Source organism: Culex pipiens, chromosome 2 (assembly GCF_016801865.2).
Source record: "Culex pipiens pallens isolate TS chromosome 2, TS_CPP_V2, whole genome shotgun sequence".
In the NCBI taxonomy this organism is placed as follows: domain Eukaryota; kingdom Metazoa; phylum Arthropoda; class Insecta; order Diptera; family Culicidae; genus Culex; species Culex pipiens.
Window position 1 is genome coordinate 162,602,569 of NC_068938.1, and position 24,418 is coordinate 162,626,986.

Below are 24,418 nucleotides of genomic sequence, written 5' to 3' on the forward strand. Positions count from 1 at the left end.
TTCAACTTTTTTGCTTATTCAGCCTCCTGTGATCAAAATTTGATTTTACGTAACTTTTCCCGTACAATCTGCAGATTTTCCGGAATCGGTTCCAGTTAGGCCAAAGTTGTCACTTTTTGGCGTAAGAACCTTCCTTGGGCTTATACGAACCCAACGCAACAAAGAGCACCTCGATCCGACGCTCCCTATTGAACTGATTCGCGTTCGAACAAAACCGTCAAAATTTTTTATATATAGGGGAGAGTGGGGAGACTTGATCCCCGGGGACACTTGATCCCAAGCCTGTATCTCGTCACCATGTGGGTAAAACAATTAGCTTTGTTCTAGAAAGTTGTGCGAAATTAACCAAAACTCATTGTAGAAAACAAATAAAAAAATAAAAAAATGTTTAGATTAAGTTACACACATTTTTCTAAAACGAGCTGCAAAAAACTTCCAAGAGATCTTTTTTTCTTTTTTTGATATGCATAGAAAACACTAAAAAATTATTCAAAAAAATATTTTTTATATATGAATTGTTTGATAAACTTATCAACTCCAAAACCCTTACGCATTTGATGTTAAATTAATCGTCATACTATTTTTACAATCAATTGTTTAAAAAAGTCCGTTTAGGGAGACTTGATCCCTGCATTTTTACAGTCACTGGAATCAGCCTCAAGATTAATTAATTGGGCTGGGTTTTCATACATAGTTTCCTTTAGTATAGTTGTACATAACTTACTGCAGTTTGAACCTTTTTTCAAAAGTTTTGTAAACAAAAATTTCCAGCCTTTGTAAACATGCTTAATTTTGGTCTAAAAAATAATATTTTAAGTTTTTAAATATTTTACATACTAAACTTGTTATATTTTGAACACAAACGTACAGGTTTTATGTGAAATTGCTGTAACTTATAGAAAATTAAAAGTATGGATGAATAAGAAACATTTTGCATAAGATTTCTTCAAAATGTTGAAAGGGGGATCAAGTTACCCCTAACATTTTTAAAATGCCGGTTTAAAATATTTTTTTAAAACGCTTGGCATGATTCGAAGAGTTCATCTGAGGAAATACCCTTATTAGCCAAACATAGATGAATGTTTAAGCTTTTAATTCATGCAAAAAGTTTATAGTTTTGTGAGAAATTGACAGAGTTATGTGCGATACAAAAAAAAGGGGATCAAGTCTCCCCACTCTCCCCTATAGATTACACTTAGGCCGATGAAAATATTTTTAAAAGTTTATCTTAATGGGACAAAAAAAAACCTTTTTTAAATCCGGTATAAAAAACAAAATATTTTTAATTAAATTCAACATGCATTAAATATCATTTTTCCAACTCCAATGTGAAAACTATTTACTTTTCATGTCATTCTCGAATGACAAAACGGCCTTTTTCATAGAAAAATAGAACTGATAAATAATACTTTTCAATACAAGGACTGAAAAGTTCTACTTTCAGCACTCAAGTGGGTGCTATAAAGTTTTTTGAGTTTATAAAAATATTCTGTATCCTGAAGTTGTACGTCTTTTTACGATATGTTCAAAATAAAATAAAAAATTTGTGAAAAGACCAATATTACTTTATTTAATTAAAAATGCACAAATGAACGTTTTACACTGTATCCTAAATAGTTTACAATATATTTTACAAGTTATAAAAAATGATATTTGCAATTTTCATTAAATGTTTATTGTCCTCTGATTTTTAATAAAATGAGAGAAACCAAATTTTTTTTTTTTTTTTTTTTGGGAGGGTGGTCCAGCCGCACATCGTTGATGTTGAAACCTCTAAACTGGGCCCTCGTCCTGTCACGTCCGTCAGTAGTCTTGTCGTACATTACAACTAGAATCAGATCTGCCAATGAATTAGTACACTTCGACCAAATAAACACTGACGCTGTATGGATCTGACTCTAGAATAAATGCACAGTTGTGTGTTATTCATAAGTCCAGCTTATTCAATTATTCATTTAAGTCCAAATATTCATTTGCTAACTACTTTGGATTGAAAATCTAAATTTTAATCTAAAATCCTCTAAACTTAATGTTCAAAACTAAACGTTCCTTTAACTGTTGCAGTACTACTTCTATAAAAAAAAAAACAATAAAAATTTGTGAACTAATGTACAAATAGGATAGAAATCGCGATTTTAAAAAGAAATGATCATTTACGTCAAAAGATCCGTAGTTCCTCGATTCGCAACAATGGTCAATACAACCATAATCCGAAAACCGTTAGTTCAACAAATCAACGAATTTTGTCCGATATCATTACATTATTGATTGATCGAGACTCTATGGACAATTTGACATAAAAGAATGCCTAGTATTCTACATCTATCAAAGTTTATTACCAGCATTACTCTAACTTAACAATTGCAACTAAATTTATCATCAAATAGATTTAGAAAAGATACAGATTTATTTTAAATGCTAATGCTAAGCAACAAATCAATTGTACTATCCTGAAGTCCCACCTAAATCCCACATTGTGATATTGAAAAAGTCACAGAAGCAGCGGTGTCTTGTGCAATTGTGATATTTTCACTATCGGAGAACTACCTAGTTCACGAAGACAGCTTATCGGTCAACGCTTAAGCCCTGGGGCTGCGGCAAAGCGAGTTCTCGTAGCATGAAGTGGTGTCCATAGTGCTTATAAAAAAAGAATGTATACCCAAATTTTAACTAATGCACTTGGATCAAATCATGCCCCTTGAAAATGAGAGAAACCAAAATTTGAGATAAAATTTGTATTTCTTATTTAAAGGAATATCAAAATTATGCCGCAGTTTTAAAACTAAAACTGTGGAATTTTATTTGAATAAAAGTATCGGCAAAAAACTTCCGTTTTGTACTGTTTGCCATGTTTTGATTTTTATGATCAATCTTCTAATGACCTTTACAATTTTCAAAGCTTTCTTTGAAAACTTGAAGAACATATTTAAGAAGTTTTTTTTTTTGAGAGATATGTTTTATGCTTGGCAGCAGTGATATGTATCGGAAACTGACATTTTATGAAGGAAACAAAAAAAAAAGAAACTCGCAATAAAAACATAATAAAAATACTTTAAAAAAAAATGAAATGAAATCATAGAATCGTTATTTTAAAGTTGCATAAAATTGACATTACCTTAACTAGTCACTTCTTATCTTTCTTTTTAATGACAAAAGTTCAACTTACTTCGTCCTGCTTTGGCCTTTCGCCTCCAGCAGACCTGCGGAATGTTGTGGCTCCGGCGGATTCTGATGGTGACTCCGTTGACAAAGTCCCGCGCCTGTTGCATAGCTGCTCCCCAGATGACACTCTGACTTCTTCGACGATAAATGCCCCCTCCCGTTTTTGTCGAAACTCACTCTCACTAGACTATTTACACCTTTAATTTTTTTATTTATAACATTTTTTCACTACCGTGCACTGGCAACACTGCTTCTTCATATTGATAGATTTTCACACGCATTGTTGGTAACATTATGAAAGCTGAATTTGACTGAAAAATAACACAATTTTCCCTGTAATTTTGTACAACTTTTCGTTGACACCTCAAAGTATTTGCCGTGACCGCGAATAGTTGTTGTGAGTTATTGATGTTGTTTTCTGCCGGTGCAGCAGCCTCTTTGTTGGCGGAATAGTTGTTCGAGTTGTTAATAATTATTATTTCTGCCGGCGAGTGCCAGTTTCGGCGTTGGTTTTGAACTTGTACGCCACACGACGGACGATTCGGTACACAGCTCTGCGGTTCGCCGCGGTTCAGATTGGTTTTTCAAGCGCTGGCAGTGGTGCCAAAAAATTTCGAAACTTTTTATGGAAGGTTTTTTGAAGATAATTTGATTAAACAGAATTTGAGACAATAATAAAAGATTCCCAAAGAATTTACATTTTACATTTTTTTCTAGAAGATTTTCTGGCAGCACTTCCCTCAAACAATCAATTCAGCTAACGGGCTTCGCCGTTTGTGGAGAGCTTATTCCGGGCGGATTTTGCACTTCTGCGAACGGATGGATATATGGGAAATATCAGCTGGTGTGAGCTCGCGAAGGGGGTTTCAGTTTCACGGTTGGATTGCTTCAAAGTTAGCTCAAGTGTGTGTTGCTATCAGCGAACCAGCTGCGGATGTTTTTATTTTTGAATTGACTGAAAAAATAGTTTGTTCTCCCCTAGCTTTGAGCCGGAAGTTGGAGAATTTGAGCTGTGTCGTGATCAGCAATGTAAGCATTTTCTTATAAAGAGTTTCTTTGAATACTTTAGCTAAAAAAACTTCATCAAAATTTATAAGAATCAACTAAATTAAAAAAAAATCTGCCGAGGGTTAATTGATGAGCTTAGCCACACATTAAGATGAGTTATCTCTCATCGCCTTAACCCGTGTTTTCAATTTAATCTCACTTTACGATCCACTAACATTTCGCAAAGTTACGACCAATTTGATTTTCCCGACTGGGCAAGTCAGCGCAATAATGATATACTCTCCTTCCACGAAGGAAGGAAGGAAATGACGTATTGCTCAATTGTCTCCGGCTCAACTAACGAGCGATTCATCGACGTGGTGCCATTTTACGGCCCTTTGATGACTCGGCCGCCCGGATGATGTCAGCGGCGTCAATCGATATGCTTGCCCACAATGTGGCACCTCGTGTAAACACCTCGGCAATTTTCTTGGACTAATTCACTTGTGTCGACAGCTACACTAAGTCTCAGAAAAAGGTATTTTTTTTATAAATCGTTCAAAACATTAATTTAGGTTTTTTGACTGGTTTAAATAAAATATACAAATTTAATATTTAACAAAATTCAAATTCAAAGAAATTTATTTCATTTCGCCCAGTGCTCATTATTCATGAAAGACAGCTAATGAAGGCAAGGCCGCTAATTTCAGGTGTCTCGCCAAAAGGTGTTTAACAAACATCAACAACACCACCACCACCAGCGATATCAGCTCCAATACCACCATTAGCAAAACAAACCAGTCACTAGCCAAACAAGTGTAATTACAAATTTGGCAACCGGTTGGCCCTGTCCGTCAACGGGTTGATGGTTAGATGACTGAAACGATGACGACGAACCTAGCGCGTGGCACACGTTCCGTTTGCAAGCAAGTTTGAGCTAATGACGGCTATAAAAGCTAAATACGATGCCTGATGTGTTTGTTTTTGATTATGAGTAATCATCACACAGCGTCGTATGTTGACCGCATATCTTAAAAAGTTTGAAGGGTGAAGGAGGTAACTTAAAAAAATCTAAGGGATAGTTGCAGAAATTCTCGAAATTTTTAAACTCTTGGAAATTGAGAGATGCAATTTCAAATTTTACAGAGTTTCTTATGATCTCAGTTTTTTTGTTATTATTTGCCAAAGGGTGTTGAATAAGTCTAAGACTACCAACTTTTGCTGAGCAAAAATCAACAAACTGTTGGTTGAAGAATAATTTCAATATATTTGTTATTTGGGACTTAAAAATATAAAACTGCACGGTTAGAAATCATGTAAGCTAATTCGGTAACTCTATGTTGTGGATTTTAAAAACATTGAAATGTTTCCAAAATCGTCAATTTTTTTTCGATCTTGCTGTAATTTTTTTCAAAATCGACAACATTTTTGCTCAAAATAGATAAATTTTGACAATTTTGAAAACACAATGTTTACAAATTTGACAATATAGAGTTACCGGATTAGCTTACAAGATTTCTACCCGTGTAAGTGGTATTTACAGCTTAAAAATTTCACTTTGGTACCAGAGTGCTTATAACTTGCACGTTTTGAAAACATTGTCAAAATAAGCAGTGATTTGTTCTATCATTTTTTGCTAAACAATTAAAAGTTTGCAAAATGTCAAGATTGCTTTCACGAATAATATCGCTCTGAGTGTTTTCACGAGAACATTTGTTAATTCAGATTCACACAAGTTTCACAAGCTGTAGAAACCTTTGAATCTTTTATTGAATAAATATGTTTTAAAAAAGAATTTGAAAAGAATAATCATTGATAATCATATTTGAACTGGAGCAAACACGGAAAACTTTCAAATTTTCGTTTTTAAATAAAACTGTTAGTTAAATAAAATTGTCTAATTAGCAAATCAGACAAATATTTAAAATTCAAAAAGTTTTTTTCGTTTTTCATCATTAAATTCAGTGGAAATCCGTTTTATACGAAAATAAAAAACCGTACAAAAAATTCGGCCTGTTAAAAATCCACGAAGGGGGTCGTACGGTAAGGAAAAATTCCGTACAGTTGGTAGTCTAAATGAGACAAAGTTGAAGTATACTGTTACAGGATTTTTCAAAAAGTTCTGAAATTTGGGTTATTGTGAGTTTCAGGAAAACTTTGACCAAATATTTTAAAAAATCACACTAACTGAAAAATATGGAGAGTTAACTGATTTGAATATATTTAAAATTTATGATTTCTATCATTCTAATAAGCCTTTATCAAATAGATTTTAATTTTAGAAATTTTAAAATGCTCTTTTCATTTATTGTGGTTTTGTTATGGGTAATTCTCCGCCAACTCACACAGCAATTGCCCCGACCCCTCTTCGATTTGCGTGAAACTTTGTCCTAAGGGGTAACTTTTGTCCCTGATCACGAATCCGAGTTTTTTGATATCTCGTGACGGAGGGGCGGTACGACCCCTTCCATTTTTGAACATGCGAAAAAAGAGGTTTTTTTCAATAATTTGCAGCCTGAAACGGTGATGAGATAGAAATTTGGTGTCAAAGGGATTTTTATGTAAAATTAGACGCCCGATTAGATGGCGTACTCAGAATTCCGAAAAAAATGCGAAGATAAGAACTTGGAATTATTCTAAGCTTGATAGAGAAGTTTTCAAATGACCTTTATGATAAATAATAAATAATATTAATAACAATATTTAGAATTTATTTAGAAACGGTTTTTAAATATACTTATTTCAACACTTTCAAAAGTCATGAAATAAGTTCAAGTTCAAGTCGAAAAACAGATTGCATTTTCGGATTCTTTGGGAAATTTCCACTTAAATCAAATAAAATATCTTTCAAGTGTTGATAAAAAAGTTTTATCAGAAATTTCTTTGTGTTTTAAGTAGAATAAACTACATGTTAAAAACGAAAACTTCATATTTCTTATTAAACTGCAATATAAGATTAATACCAATATTTTTTTTTATGTTTATGTCCCTTAACTGTTACAATCATAAGCTTATAAAAAATCTTTGTTCGGTTAAGTTTCTTTGAGACTTTAAATGATCAAATTTTTTTTAAGTTTCTTTTTTTAACATCAAAATCGTTTTTTTCAATCCATTTTATTAAAATTCATTGGAATTCCATGTGCATTTCTCAATATTTCATCTCGGTCATCATCTTGGATTTAAAAATTCTAAATCACTTCAGAGAACACAACGTAAAAAAAATCGTGATTCGATTACCCGAAGTGATTTTTGTCCAAGGTCTTCGGATAATCGAGTTTTGACTTTATCTATAATGCAAGAACATTGTGATGCCTACCCCAGTACATGTTAAAAAAATACATTTCTCAAGAAAACCAATAAATGTCATTAATTGTCTGATTGATGATTAATTATTCCATCTTTCATTAAAGATTTGGTGTCAAAAAATGTGTTTTTCACATCAGAAACTGGTCAAATTGTTTAAAGGTTATGTCAAATTCCAATATATCAAATATTATTTGAGGTGAAATTGAACATAAAAGAGGGAATAATATTCAACCAAACAATTTTCCACACATCAAAATTAAACTTAATGTACTGAGAGATTCAAAAATTCAAAAAAAAAATTGTCGATTTTAAATGTATTTGACCCCTTCATGAATAAATAAACGATCACCCCTACCCGAAGTCACTCCAAGCTCCACATTACACAATAATGGGAAAAATCATGACAAAACGCATATGCAAGTGACGTTTTGCGCGGAGACCTTCGTTCCATGCACCTTGCATAGCGCAGGCCTACACGTCAACGTTGTAGGTGAGAATGGCGTAATTGCACCGCCAAGTACCTCTGTGGTACCTGCAACTATCGAATGTGAACTGTATGCTGAGGTGACTTTCATCAAATTTAGATAAAAAAAAATGTTTAATTTATGTCAACTTTTATTTAATGACTTGTTTGAAAGTAAATCAAAGTATTTGAATCAATTTCAAAATTTTCAAGATAACTTTAGGTGACGGTACCTCAAAATAGACGCTCTACAACGTGCTACAAACACAGGGCCACGTGCGACCCCACAATACCCGTGTGTTGTATTCGCACTGCTGCCGCTCAAAGGTGTGGGTGTGTTTACAGTAATTAAGGCAGAAATTTATGGGAATTCTAATGCGATGGGAAAACCTTTCTGTGTAAACAAAATCCCCAGGAGTTCATTTAATGTTTTCCAAGCTGGCAAACGTGGAAACTGCTAAGAAAGCAGTCTTCGACCTTGAAGATTCTGAAATCGTTCCATTTATTCTGAGAATGCAATTTTCTTCGATGTGTGACACACTTAGGGTTCGAGTTTCGATGAGTCACCTCCTTCTCCGCGTAGACGTTCTGCAACGTTGAACTTAAGAGAGACTGCCCCACCATAGCTATAGGACTTACGACGACGACCACATGTGCTCTAATCAGCATGTTCTGCAGTGCGGACGGGCGATAGCGCGAAAACTTTTATGATCTAACCGACATTTGGTGGAGAAGTAGAGAGATAGCAACGAAACAGGGGCGGTACACACACAAAGTGTGCTTTTTAATTAAGTTTTTATTGCCGGGCAATTCGGGGATATTTTGGCAAAGCGGAACGGTGCGGTTCGTCGTCGTGGTTGCGCTTTAGTGCAATACGTAGGTAGAATTGAAAAACAAGCAGAAATATTACATAATTAAACATTTTTTTATAGAAAAAAACAGAAATTAAAAAAAATGGATTCAGACTGCTCTTGCTTGAAAAAACTCACAAATATAGTATAGAAACAACAAGATTAAAGATTATGAAATTCTTTATAATATGTTTGAATTAATAATTTAAAAAATATACAAAAATAATCGAAGTATTGCCTTGAAATAGAATACTATTAATAAATCCTGTAAATTTTCTTTCAAGAAGTATTCATGTTTGAAGGAATGGCAAAACTAACAACAATGTTATTGAAACAAAAATAAACCATTAAAAAACATTGAAATTTCTTTGAATTAAAAAAAAAATCTATTCTCAAACTTCTTAAGCAAACTGCACGTGTTTTAAAAACTGGAAAAACTCACAAAAATATCAATGAATTAAGAATAGATCATTATCTAAATATTTTAAAAATCTAAATTTATGAATTTAAAAAACGATCAAAATATATTAAGAAATTAACCTGTTTGCAAGACAAGAAAATATAACGAACTTTTTACATAGACATTGTGATATATTTGTGAGAAGAGTGGTTCTCTACAATTTCGCAAATTAACTTTTACTTGTATTTTTTATTTGGATGAAACTTTTTCCATTGATTCCCCATGTCAAAAGAAGCAATTTTGCATTATTAGTTTTTCATACAAGTCTCCATACAATTTTGAGGGCTGGTCATATATTGTAGGAATTTTCGAAAAAAAAAATGGTAAACGGAAAAAGTTTCAATTTTTATATTTAAATTTTTATCTTAAAAGTTAAATGATATCTTCTGAACCATATTGCGTGATAGTGCAGAATCTGGTGCAAAAAAATAAAAACAAAAAATATTTTTGAAAGACACTAATTGCCCTTTTTTGAAAGCCTCAGAGAGAAAATTGGAGGAAATTTTCTCACATTTTCAAAATTGGGAATTTTTCTTTTAGTAATTAGAAGTTAAATAAAAAAATCGATTTTTTTTCCGTGTACCAAGTTTTTTCTGTTAAGTTCTAATTATAACCTAAAATTTTGCCGAAGACATCAAATCGTTCTGAAAATTCCTTCTCAAGATGCAGAATTTCATAAATTTACATACCCATTTTGTAAGACCAGCCCCCAAAATTGTATGGAGACTTGTATGGAAAATCGAATGATGCAAAATTGCTTCTTTTGACATAGAGAATGAATGGACTAAGTTTCATCTTAATCAATAAATATAACTGAAAATCTCGAAATAATTTGCAAAATTGTAGAAAACTACTCAAAATATAAAATTATCTGCAATATTTTTTGGATAAAAATTTTCTCATGAAAATTTGTATTGCCCATATGCCTTTCGATCATTTGTCGCAAATCCATTTTGCATGTTTAGGTGTGTCATTTACTTAAGTTTATTATTTATTCATTTTCAAAGCGTGCAGATGCTGGATTTAATGCAAATTCGATAAATTTAAATAAATTTTCACATATAGGCAAGAAAAATAATGAAAAATTGATGCAACACATAATATTATTTTTAAAGAAAAATATAAATTTCCGGGAATTTTATCTTCTAAGACGTATTTAAACAAATTAATTTTCAATTTGGCAAATTCCGCAAATTTTACCATTTATATAAAAAAAATTATGTTTTTTTGCTTGTGAAATATTTTCGATTGAGTCCTATAAATTTGTATATTTGTGGTTTTTTAAATCGAAAATAAAATTTCACAATTGAATGTTTATTTTTACTCAGTTTAATAACTTTTGACAAATTTCATATAAATTTGATTTTTTTTTGTAATGAAAGGTAAGTTAAAAACCATGACAAAACGATTTTTTCATTCAAATTTTAAATTTTTTGTTGTCGTCAAAACCAATTTAGAATCTTGAACCATTTTTTTACATTTACTTAGAAGTTTGAATATATTTATGAATTCTGTTTCAGTAACACAAAAAACTTATTATTTTGAAAATAATAAATGTGCATTGTTGAACATTGACTCAATCATTCAATAATTTGGTTCAAAATATATTGATATTTCAAAGTAAATATAAAAAATATGCATATTTCAAAATTATTATTTATAACGGCAATAAAAATTTAATATTTTTGGCGACAAATCTTTTTGAAATGATTTTTATAACATTCTTTTTTGTATTAAAAAAAATCAAATTTACACGGATGTAATCAAAACTCAGTAAACTTGGTAAAACAAACATATAATTGTGATTTTTTTTTTCAAATAAATCATTTAAACCAACATAATTAAATTTGCACACTTTCAATCTGATCTGATTTATTGGTAAATTCATAGCAGCATGAAATCTGATAAAGTTGGTTTTGGAAACTTTTCATTGAATTTATCATATTGGTAAAATATGTTATATGACGTTTAAAGAAACATCCTTTAAAATTGATAAAATATCTTTGAAAGATGTCGCTGCATACCCCCTGACAAAATATTTCGATTCGAATTTTTAATCTTAATTTTGTTCTTCAAAACACACCGTAAAAAAATGCAAAAATAAACATTATAAAATGTTTCAATGATCTCAATGAGATTTATAAGACTCTTTCTTAACTAATAAACTAATTTTGGTAATATTTTTTAGTCCTCCAATTTTTGGAATTTTTTCAAGGGGGCGTTTATGAAAAAAACATCTTTGAAAAGTGTTCATGAAATTCTGTCAATGTAAGCAAAATATTAAATAAATATGTTCCATTGATTCAACCCTGAGTTGTTACTAAAATCGTTAAAAAATTACATGAGTTCAAGACCACCTCAACTGAAAACAAAACAAATATAATTTCTTATCACCCCAACTGACAACAATATAACCAAAATTTCTAAATATTAAAATATCAATGTTGGTTCACAAAATTATCAACTGAATGAATTGCAAATTTCTATCGCTATCCCGATTTAGTCGAATCTGATCAACAAAGTCACTATTTCTCGCTGAAGTTCACCTCGCTCAAGCGCAACCTAAACCTGGCTCCAATTCTTGTTTATGCCGAACAAAAAACAACACACACACATAAATCTTCCCCCGTCAATTTCACACTCTCGTGACCTCCATCTTCACGCTTAATTATAACGGAGACATCTTGTTTCGATTTTCCTCCAACGCACACACAAATCACCGCGCGCGCGAGCACCGGGTTTTCACCCGAGTCCGGATTTCCCCTGCTGTCTCCAAAAAAAAAGCGCAACCAAGCGAAATTCGCTCAACGACAGAATTAGTACCAACATTCAGTCAATGAAACTGATTGGCGTCATTCACGATTGCCTTCTCCCCGCCCGCCGTGGGGACAAATGAGTGAAGCCATTCTCAACAGGTGTTTATTTAATTTAAACCGTTTTAACCTGCGCCCCCACCTTGAGGGGGAGGGGAGAGGGAAAATTCTCTCCATGAGGTTTTTCCACATTTTCCATCCCACCAACACAGAGCAAATTCGAGGATCTGCCACGGCGGGACAAAATAGTACGAAAATAGATACACACCAAAAGAGTGTGGATTTCGGCGGATTTTTTTTGCGGGCAGAGAAACATGAAGAAGACTAGAGAAAAAAAACATGGCCCCAAACGTGAGCCGGTGACTGGAAGAAAGTTGTACTCTCGGTCTCGGTGTCGAAGGTGAGCTTGTCTGACGAGTGAGTGAGAGTTAGTAGAAGGTAGAGTAGTAGGAGTTGAGTTATGGCTGATTTACCACTGATGTACAACTGTTGAGTTTTGCTTTATGATGTTTTTTTTCTGCGGCTGCAGTGAGGTGGCAAATCACGGCAAATCACGGTGGGTTTTGGTTAAAAAAAAGATTTATTAGCTTGGAAAGACAAATAGTTTTGGAACAAAAAATGGCCCAAAGAAAAATGGGTCATTCTTCGCCAACTCACCCGAAATCGGATAAAGTTTGCCCGAACCCTCTTCTATTTCTGTGAAACTAAGGGGTAATTTGAGGGTAGCGAATGACGAAGAAGGTTAAAGTTGCCAGAAATAAATAAATTAACAACAAGGGGTTATTATGGTTTTTGATCAAGATTTTTACTAAGACACGTTTTCTGTAATTTCTAGATAAAAACCGTGAAAAGATAGAAATTTGATGTTAAAGGGACTTTTGTATAAAATTAGACGCTCAATTTCATGACGTACTTAAAAAAATGTTTTTTTCATCAAAAACAGTAAAAAAATAATTTAAAAAAACTTCCATTTTCCGTTACTCAACTGTCAAAAATCGTGAGACAAGTCATTTTACGAGAAATTCAAAGTACTTTTCTTATCTGCAATAACCCACAGTGGTCATTTTTGCAAGTAGAACAAAAGTTATCATCTTAAAATTACGTGTTTTTGTAACTTTGCAGGGTTACCTTTAAGCAAGGGTCCTGATTTTCGGTTCAAAGATGAGAAATCACTCACTCATCGCCGAGCGAATCATTGCCGACTGCAGCGCGCAACTATTCCCGAGTGAACACGACACGTTAGCTGCCAGCGTCTTGGTCAATCGCTTCACCCAGCGACACAAATACTTCGTGCTTGTCTTTATCTACTCCGTCCGTCTTTCCGAGTCCCAAGCGAATATGTTCAGAGAGGAGAGAGGCCAGCACTACCAGTTTGTCGTAAATGTGTATTTGGCAAGGTGGAAATAAAGTTAAGCAGTTTAAAACATGATCAAAACAAAGCCGATCGCAAACTATTTCGACTTCGCTTCAGAGAGAGTAGCGATCGGTGTGGAATTGACGATTTTTGATCGCGAGTAAATGAGTCTTTCTGGAGCAATCAGGACCCTTGCTTTTAAGAGTGTATCAATGTTCTAATTCGCAAAAATCGTAGATTAAAATATATTTTTTTAACTATTAACAGTTGATTTGTAAACTGTCACTGAATCCGCTTTGTAAATGCCGGCCCCGATACTCTTCACGGGTGTTCCCCTCAGGAACAGGGAAAGATTTACTTGTTTTACTTACTTAATTGTGCAATTCAATGTAAATAAAGTAAGATACAATTGATGATATCTCGGAAATTGTTGGTTCGAAATTCAAGTGCAATCAGCCGAAATCAATTTAAAATGCATTCCCCTGCGTTTACAATCATTTTTAGCATGTTTGGGTTAATTTAAAAATTCTTAGAATTTTTTAAAATTTTCGATGTTTACTATCACATAAAGTTTTTTTCGCTAAAATTTTTGTTTTCGTCAAATCTTAATTTTTTCAAAACTAATGATTGCAAAACCACTGAACTAGTGTAAAATGCATTTTAAAACACTTTTTCTGTGCAAATGTTGAAACTATGGCTTGTTATTTCAATATTTATATTTTTTTTTGCAAAAATGTAGGGGAAAAGCAAAAATTTCAAAAATCAGCCAAAAGGTAGCGTTAAACAGCCTTGAATCAGATGGCGGAAAATCTAATTTGGACCGCCCCAATGTATGTTCTAAATGCAAATATTATTCTAAGATAATAACATCATAATGGCTTAAATTTGAAATGGTTGGGATAATATTAAAATAATATTTTTTGAAAAATTAACGAAGTAAAAAAAAAATACCCCAAAAAATATCAAAACACCGCATATTTTGTAGCTATATTTTATTCAATCAAACCCACCGCGCACCCCACCCGACCATCTGATTATTATCGTGAGAATCGTAGCCTTCCCCACTGTAGTACACTGAGCATCGCTCGTGTATTCAACCTCGCGCACACAACTTTACATTCGCATAACGTCGTCGGCCAGTCGTTGAATTGACAAAACACAGTCGAGACTCTGTCTGTTGTGTCTTCTTCTATACATTCTGCGGGTTGATGCGCTAGCACCTAACTTAACAACTACGACCAAGTACGACAAACCCTCTTTTTATCAGCCCGCAATCAATAGCGATAAAATATGCATGTAATTCATCGTTACGTCAACCTGCCGTGTTTTTCCTTAAGTTGTTACTGAAGTGTTGTGTGTACCGAAATCGTCGTCGCCGTCGTACGGTGTACTCATTATCAAAGAAGGCATTCGTCGTCGATTTCCGATAACTTCCATGACAGATGAACACCTTGAGGTGCGGTTGCCTTGGTGTCGATCTGTCACTCGCTGCTGGGATTCTTTCGCGTAGCCACCTTCGATGTCACGTGCGAGCAACATCTGCTTTTGTTTCTTTCTTCCTCTGTTCACCTGGGGGTTTCCTCATAACTCAATGAAATCATCACTCGATTATACATTCAACTTTCAACCGCACGAATGCTGCTGCGGGTTTCACCACCCCATTTCGCTGGGTTTCACCAACATTTCTCACCACAAATCTGCCTTGCCTTTACGCACAAACCAGTGACGTCACACGTACTCAACATAAGACATTTCTTCGACAGAACACAATTCACGCAACATGAAACTCGCCAGTGAGTCGTCTGTCATGTAACTCAATTAGAAACCAAAACACCCGCACCGCGTACACATCCTCCCTGTAAGCCCGATGACAGCTCGACGGACACAAATCAACGCACCCAACCGCACACTTCTGACTGGGGGTTGACCCAGAAATCACGAACAAATCACGCGCGCCGGTGACAATTTTCGCGTTCAATTCAATTCAATTGTTTTGTCTGTTTATCAACACACTCAGCTTCGAGTGAAGAGAAGAAAAAAAAAGTTGAATTTTTCAACACGACGGCGAAAAAATTGGATAAAATTGCGGTACCTACGGCCGACGGGAGTGAAGTGAACACAGACACACAGACTGTGCTAGGGGTACCCTCTGAAGAAGAAGCTCTGTGTTGTGTTTGAGAGAGGCGAGAGAGAATAAAGCGTAAACGTCAAAACCGTAAAGCATGGGTGTGTTTGTGACGGCGGCGAACATCATTCTTATTTTGCACCGCAAGCGGCTTTTTTCATTCGCGTGTGAATGTAAATAAAGATGGGTCACAGACAAGTGGACGACGACTTTGACTCGATGTAGCAAAACATTGTAATTGGGTTGATGTCTAGGTGTAAACAAAGAGTCTATTCTGCTCTAGGGGTTAATCACTTAGAGTATACTGCATACGCGTATCATACGCACATAATATTCTCATTGTCTGCATACCGTATTGACGATATAGACCCCATATTCGTCTTATTTGAGGACATACACGGAGAGACCGTGCCCAGAAATTTTAACAATTAAAATTGTTGATTTTACTTTCGTTAATTTTAACAAAAACGTACTTGTTACTGCCAATATTCCGTTAGAATAACTAAAATTTAGTATTAATTTAATAACCTGTTTGTTGAAAATGCTAGAGGCAAAAAGCTAACAGATTTCCCGAACTCGAATGAACGTGCTCGACTGTTAGCTTTGGTTTTAGGAAAATCAAAAATTTTGTTGGTTGAATATAATTTACATTTGGTTGAATATTTAAAAGATGAACTTGGGTTTGTTTACGTCTGTCATTTGAAGTCAGGATTCGAACGAGAGCGGTCGATTTGTTGAGTTTGTGTTGTTAATTATGAAGTGAGAGGATGTGAAAGGTGAAACTGACACTATTTAGCTAATGTTGAAGTGGCACATCAAAGTGTTGCAACTGGGGAGGTGGAATTGGTGAGTAGGTTTGTTGATGATTTCTTTGCAGGTGATAAACTATGAAGAGCAAGAGGACGATTTGCCATGAGGACCTCCAATGCGAGTGAGTTGAACATGTTAGAAGAATGTTTAATGGAACGAGAGGGCAATAGAAGGGAAATGCGGGCCGACTCTTCACGGATAGAGCAGCCCGGGCAAATTTAACAAAATGTTGGTTAATCCAAGTAAGTATGGGTTTATTTTTGCACAATAATTTATCTAATGTGATTCTTATTAGAAAACTGAATCATTAAAAAACTTCGTGCTTACGACGGATAAAATCTTAATGAACCATTATTTTTTTCCAGAATCATCAATTATAAAATACATAGAAATGACATGTGTAAGCTTCATAAACAACATAAAAAATAGAGATGAAGTAAAATATAAAAAAAATAAAAATATATAAAATAAATAAAATATATAAAAGAAGATAACTATTATCTTGAAAGTTTTGTTGCAATACGACTGCTCAATAAACTGGTAAGTAAAACTCAAAATATTTTTTTCAGGAATCGAAGTAAATTGAATCAAATGCAATGAAAGTGTGTTGCCAAAAGTAGTTGTTAAATTAATGCAAGCTTGGTAAGTAGCATTATTGATATTTCTTCTTTCCTCAACATAATATCATTTATTTACGTTCCTTTTTGAGTTTATAGCCGAAATTAAGAATTTTGTCTTAAATTACTAATACATTTCACATGTCTATTTGCAGCAAAAGGTTCACTTTAGTGAAAATTCTGTTTCCAACCACAAGAAAAATAACTAAACCTGAGACCATTGTAGATGATGATGACTTATCGGATGATTTCACAGTGAATAAAAATATAAGCTTAAACTTGGTGAAAATTTTGCTCGATTTCTATTTTTCAGGAATTCATGTTAAATTAAACATCTTTTTTAAATATGTTTAACAAAATTTGTAATATGCTTTTTCATTATTTTTAGTTTAATGCAACGTAATTTTTTAAAACATTAATCAAACTTTACATGTTTTATAACAACAGTTAAAAAAAAGTTTTGTTTTGATGCTTTCAACAGTAACTTAACAACTTCATGCAAAAAAAAACAAATTAGTACAAAACGTTAAATTTTTAGGCAGAATAAATGCGAAAATAAAAACACTCAGCATTAATTTGTGAGGCATTATTACAAAATTTACTGCAAATTCAATAAAAATATCGCTAACAACTGCTAGTTATTGACTACATGTACGAATATTTTTCTGAATTCAAGTAAGACAATAGTTAAAATATAGCTAGAAATTCGGCCCAGCCTATATCGTTCGATAATTAAAGAAAATATATATCAACGCTTACATAAATTATGTCTAATTAAGAAATGTTTTGTTATAAAATACTAATAATTTGCTGCATGCAAAAATATTTCGGTTGATACAACGAAAAAAAATTGTTGAAAAAAAGTTGAAAAACATTTCCCAGCCAGTCTTCAACAGAATATTCCACAATATTTTAGCTGAAAACAAGAAATTTTTAGTAAATTTTCTGAAAAAAATATTCTAGCAGTCGACTGCTAGAATTTTGTTTCGGCCATTTAACCAACAAAAATGGCAATTCCAAGTATTTTTTTAGTTAATTTTAACTATCGGTGGTCAGCAATTTCGGGTTAACAAAATCAACAATCGATTGTTGAAAAAAAGCTGTTTAAAAAATTAACCCATACTTTTAGTTAAATTAACCAAGATTTTCTTAGATTTGCCCCGGCCGGTCTCTCCGTGTATCTACCCAAATATCAGCGTGAATATCATACGCGCATAATACTCGCGCAGTATTCCTTGGCTGCATACCGTATCGACTCCAATATTGGCTTCATATTGGTGCAATATCAGAAGTGAATTGCCCTTGGATTCTGCTAGTTCCATTGCCAGTAGTCCAAAGAACCAAACAAATTGTAGCTAAATAGCTTTTAAAAATTGTACCAAATAAACACTGACCAGTTAAAAAAAAAGTTCCTAATGTAAATATCAACTGACGTGAGCAGGATATACTTTTTGTTTACACTTTGAATTTGGCCTGTTATCATTATTTTATTTCAGTTATCCGAACAAAAATGGTAGATTTTTTTTAACGTTTGACAACCAAATCTGAGAAAAAAATCGGAAATTGCAAGTTTTTGTTTATACTTGATATTACATACAAACAGTCTTTAAGCATAGAAAAGCAGTCCTAAATCTCCATTCAAATTCAGTGATCATAAATTTAATGATTTGATTTGACAGTCAGTTTGACAGTCAATACAGTTACAAGAAACTGCCAAAAGCTAATATTGGCCGTGGTGAACTCGAAATGATTGTGGGGAATTTCCGTTCGTTTTAATTGTCAGTTGAATTGTTTGTCTAATTTTCTGTGAGAATATGTTGGCACCACACTGAAAAAGAAACGAAAACGATTTGAAAACAACCTTTTCATCCCACTCCTTTTCAAACATAAACATCTACTACACATTTTGTGTGAAAATAGAACTAAACAACTGTTGAAATTCAGGTGCTTTAGCAACTGTCTAAATCAATTTCAATCGTGTTGGTTTCCTTCACCAATACTTCATTGCCGTTTGTTGCACCTTTTCACAGTGAAATCGGTAAGATTTTATTCCAAATTTTATTCCAAAGCTTGGTAAATAAATTGCCATTACAAGTTATAAAATAGAATAAAAATCATTTATTTTGCCATCGTGGACAAAAATTATGTAACTTACTTTATCAATCATGTAATAATTTTCAAGACACCTTATGCTGAACACCCCTACTGTGTTACAACTACCAATGCGAAAAAGAAAAACATTGAACGACTACGACTGTGATGAACAAAATGCTGGTATGCACCAGTCGTTCAAATTCACTGCCTCAAATGGAGAGAAACTTTCAGTATTGAGTCTCTAAACCATCATAAAAAGGTCCAATAGATTTAATAACCATGAATTCCACAGTAAAAAATTGTGTAAATTTGGAAGGTGTAATTGTGGAAGGTGGTGTAGGAATCGTCTCCCTGGGTCCTGTCTCGGTGGAGTCGCTGGTAGGCAGTTGGACTAACAATCCAAAGGTCGTCAGTTCGAATCCCGGGGTGGATGGAAGCTAAGGTGTAAAAAGAGGTTTGCAATTGCCTCAACAATCAAGCCTTCGGACACCTAGTTTCGAGTAGGAATCTCGCAATCGAGAACGCCAAGGCAATGCTGTAGAGCGAATAATTTGATTTTGAATTGTGGAAGGTTGAATATTAGGGGAGCTGGGGGTAAGACGGCCAGGCGGGTCAAGACGGCCACCCCACTGTTCTAATAAGTATACTAATGAATATTACTAAAATGTTTAGCAATACTGTTCCTCATGCTAAATAATGCATATGGAGTCACCTTTGCCAGAAATATTGTTTGAAATAGTACAAAAATAGCTCAAAATATACAAATAATTATTGAACTTGAAACTGGATGTAATTTTCATGAATTACAACTTAGGCATTTTTGTTAAATAACAATATGTTTTCCTGTCTTGAAATATTTTTTCATGTTAAATAGAAGTTTTCCCTAGATTATGTCCCTTGAAAAAGTTCAAAAAATGCGATGAACTGTTTACAAAAAATGTTTAAAAAAATAATTTATTTGGGGGCAAGACGGCCACCTCCTCCGGGGGTAAGACGGCCACCCGTAATTTGTAGATTTTATTTGATATAGGTTATATTTTTGACAATTTTGACTATTAAGACATATTTGTAGATAAAGGAAAAGCATTTTCAATAAAACTATCCATTTTTAATCAAAATGCTGTTAACTACCGTTTCGACAACATTCTTTACTGTGATATAGCAAAACACATTGAATAGTATGAAATCCTATCAAACTTTTCATAAAAATCGCTAATTTAATATTGTTTACATAATTTTGATTTACTTATTCTAATCGAAATACACAAACTATTTTTTTTTTGTATCAAATTGTGTTTGTTTTGTAGTAAAAATTCATAGTTTTTCATAAAATGTGGTCGCAATAATATGAAATTCACTGAGCCAAAATATGAAATTTTTTAAACAGCATTTTTCTTCTCATTTGAAACCTGATTTTTTTCAACCAAAATAGTTATGATGTTCAGAGAAGTCTGTTGAACCAACCATGTAGGTGTTTGGGTGGATTTAGCAAAGTTATTAAGTTAATTTATAGCACTGGCCGTCTTACCCCACAGCGGTGGCCGTCTTACCCCGCGTATTTCATATATATACGATTTCAATTATTTTTTTAAAATTGCTGAAAAGTATTGAAAATTGGTTTTTAGACCAACTAATTTGTGTCATTTCTATAATGGACTAGTAGTAGAACAATATGTACGTAATTTGAGATCAAAATAATCTGTTTTGTTAATTTTATTGGACTTCTCCCTTAGGGTGGCCGTCTTACCCCCATCTCCCCTACCTCTTTTATGTTGTAATTTTACCTCAATTTAGACTGAAAGAGTGACATTACACCAGAAAAGTGGTAAAATTACACATTTTCAGAGGTAGATATGCCACATAGGTCACATATGTACCACTTCCCAGATGTAATATTTTTTTACCATGATTTTTTTTTACCGTTTGACAAATGAAATCTGGAGTTTTTCAGGAGATTTTTATTTTTTTTGGTTTGACTGTTTTTAAAACCTTTTTTTTTGTAAGGATTATTTCGCAAATAGACTTTTCATCGAGTTTTTTGATTAGAAAGAAACTTTGTCCATCGACTCTTCAGGTCAAAAAAACTATTTTGTATTGTTTGATTAATAAGCAATAAGCATTTTAACTTTGTTTTTAACAATGCGCATTTGATTCACCAGCAAATTTCATGTAAAAAACTGACTTTCGACGAATTTTTGTCCAGCCTCCTTTTGTGTGGCAGATCTAGTTCGCGACCTAAATGGTCTTAAATAGAATCTTAAAATAAGATTTTTTCGATCATGAGGCATCCTAGTTTTTTTTTTTCATTTCTGTTTTTAGAATGAATAAATCTTTGAAACATAAATTACATTTGCATTATTTTTAAACCTGAGCAGATTTTGAATACAATTAGCAATTGAATACATAAATTTCTGAGAGTTTTAGCGTCTTTTCAAGAATATAAACCATGAAAAATAATTTAGTCTCAAAAAGATTTCCAACAACAAATAATAATTTGACCAATTATTTGTTTTATTTATTAAAGATTTGTCAAAATTGATTTCTGTGACTTTTTTGCTGAATATCGAATTAAGTAAAATGGATCTTTGCATTTGTTTTATTTAGGAACAGTTAAACCACATTTTTGAAAAAAATATTTTCAATAGGTCTTGCATTTCAACAAACATGATCAGGTAATGAAAATTGTATTTGAAAAAAAGTAAGCTTTTGCGAGTCTAGAAAAAAATCTGAAAACTTTAGTAATCCTTTTACCATTAAAGCCAAGTTATAAAATTTATGTTTTGATACCAATTCGTTCTTTTTTTTTCAATCTAATCAAATTTTATTTGGTAGGTGTGTCACCCTGCATGTAAATAATTTTAAATTAAAGCAACATTCATATACCACAACTTTTCCTAAGAGACCATTTTACTAGTTTGCTTACTTTTTGCGTTCAAAATTTAGATTTTGAAATATCAACCGAAACACTGGCAGTGTTGGCAAGAAATATAATTTTCAGCACTTATTTTAAAATGCCTCTTTTAAAAACTATCTATCTTTTTTCAGAAGCATGATAGGACCATACTTTCTTGGGGAAAGTTTTAGAGGACATTCTGGACTATACTGCTACGTTGTTAGTTTTTAAATTGAGCGAAAAATAAAAATTCTAAAAATTAAAATGTAAAAAAGAGGGTTTTCCCATACAAATTTCCATACAAATTTGAAGCGCTTTGCGGAAAGCCGGGTCAAAACCAATCGCTCCCAAATGTTGGCCTGTTCGGATTGAATTAGTCCATAATATATAATATTTTCAGCATTTTTTTTTAAATCGCCAAAAATATTAAACATGGTAACAATGAATAAATTATTTGATTTATAAAATAATACTCATATTTCCTAGAAGGGAACTAATTTTATAATTGATTCCATTGCACATGCATGTGTTTAAATAACACATTTCCAGTTATGCCGGTCCACCAAGTCACGCATAGTTGCTATCCCTAATCATTGTACGCAAAGCAAAGCTCATAACATTTCGTTTTACAGACCGCTTCCCTGATTTGTCCGAACACTTACACAACGTTGTTGATACGGCTGATATGACCGTTTTCCGTGAAAATCACGCCTGATGTGGCGGTCTCCCATGGAAACTTGTGGAGAGTCACGGTGAGAATTGCGTGATCGTACTGGGTACAATTTCATTCGACGCTCAGAACCAGCCCATTTTCACAGTGTAATTTGTGCTTCGGAAATCATTACCATCAACTTGCGCTCGTGTTCATGACAACATATCCCGAGCCATATGGGCGCGCTTCACGTGATGTTATTACTACGGCAGAACTGTGCGCTGAAAACATGCCTGTTGTGTCGTATTTTCGCACTGATAATGTCATCATTTGCCATTTCCGGACGTTTTCAGCAACGTCGTTAGCGGCTTTTCACGGGAACGTCGCGCACTCTTCCGTTTCCACTTTTGCGTCACACGTTGACGTATTGTTAGGATGAGTTGATCACCAAGCACATTCGTAACAGTAACAAAGGAATCGTTAAAGGGGAAATTTGCTGGTTTTATACGCTTTTAAGACAAATTTAAAATAAAATAAATTGCTTAAGAGGTAGTGCATCAAAATTAAAAAAAATGGAATCTTGAACAATTTAAATTGATAAAATTAACCATTCTCCCCTAAAATGTCCTGCGCAATTTATGTTCAACATCCGGAGGCGGACTCTTCCCAGTCGGAAAGGACCATCAGCGGGTGAATTGTCAACACCTACAACCAACAACGGAACAGTAACTGAGGCCGGAGATTGACAAAATGACGAGATGGCATTTCGCCGAACGGCTCAACGTTAAAGGTTACTGGCGTAACAGTGATTTCTGCACTCTGCTCTGCTCGGTGACTGGATTAGAACTTGGGTGCTGAATAGTCGTCCGCAAAGCGGCCTCAATTTAGAACTGTCAAAGCGGAACCAATTTACTGTTCGCAAAATGCTCCCAAGAAATAGCAAGTATTGTAATCGATCAATAATTTATTTTGTCAGGAATAAAAAAAAATTGATGGCGTCGAACTTTTGAAACATTTAAAAGTGCCATTTGGATGCTCTTACGATTCACTAAATTCCACCCACTTCTGACGCAATTTTTCGTCACGTGGAAAACAAAAAAGGCCTCTTTTGGCTGCCCCTCGTTTAGTCTGTAAACAAAACACGCGTGAAGTACTTAATTTTGTCAACAATAAGTCTAACATCAACATATCCAAGATGTTTCAAAACAAGTCACTTCAGCAGCAAAAAAAATGTCACGCTTGAGCTTGAACATAGCCTTCTACTTTGTTTATGTTTACAGCTGTAGTGCAGTTGTATTAGTGAGGAGTAGTGGGGAGCATTCGAAAATCACGTTACGCATTCTGTCTTTTCAGCACCCAGATTAGAACGAAACCTTTCCCCACGTTTCGCTTCGTAAACATGGAGTTATTTGACGGGGACATTTATTTGTTCGCTAAATGTCAACGGGACACTGTGATTTCGTGTGATATTTCATTATTTTTTTATATTATTTCAAACCATATGAGGCCAATTCAAAATTTATTTCTAGTTTTTTGTTCCATCCCCTTCTTCAAAAGTTCTATTAAGGACTATTGCGAATAATTTAAACCAGGGGTGCCCAACCTTTTGGCCCTGCGGGCCAGACCTGATTTCTCTGAAGCAGTGGCGGGCCGGAACTAATGTTGGTAAAAGTTCAAAAAAGTTTAAAAAAAATCATAACATTTATTTTATTAGGTTGTTTCAAGTAAACAATTAAATAAACTTGTGTTACAAATAAAATTCATATACCTTGATTTTTAGTAAGAAAAATAAAGATTACTTTCAAAGATGTGTTTATCAAATTTATTTTTA

General features: G+C 33.6%; 1 protein-coding gene across 9 annotated transcripts in view; it reads right to left on the reverse strand.

Annotated features, from left to right (window-relative positions):
- The window catches only part of LOC120416760 (probable phospholipid-transporting ATPase IA), a 177,211-nt gene that overhangs the window by 74,015 nt on the left and 78,778 nt on the right, over positions 1-24,418 (reverse strand). Inside the window, exon 1 of one of the 9 annotated variants that reach the window (XM_039578601.2) lies at positions 3,167-3,473. The exons of the other annotated variants lie outside the window; for them this stretch is intronic. Coding sequence (XP_039434535.1) covers positions 3,167-3,269 — 103 coding nt within the window. The 5' untranslated portion in view covers positions 3,270-3,473. Of the gene's footprint in view, positions 1-3,166; positions 3,474-24,418 lie in introns of those variants that run through there. 9 annotated transcript variants of the gene reach the window in all.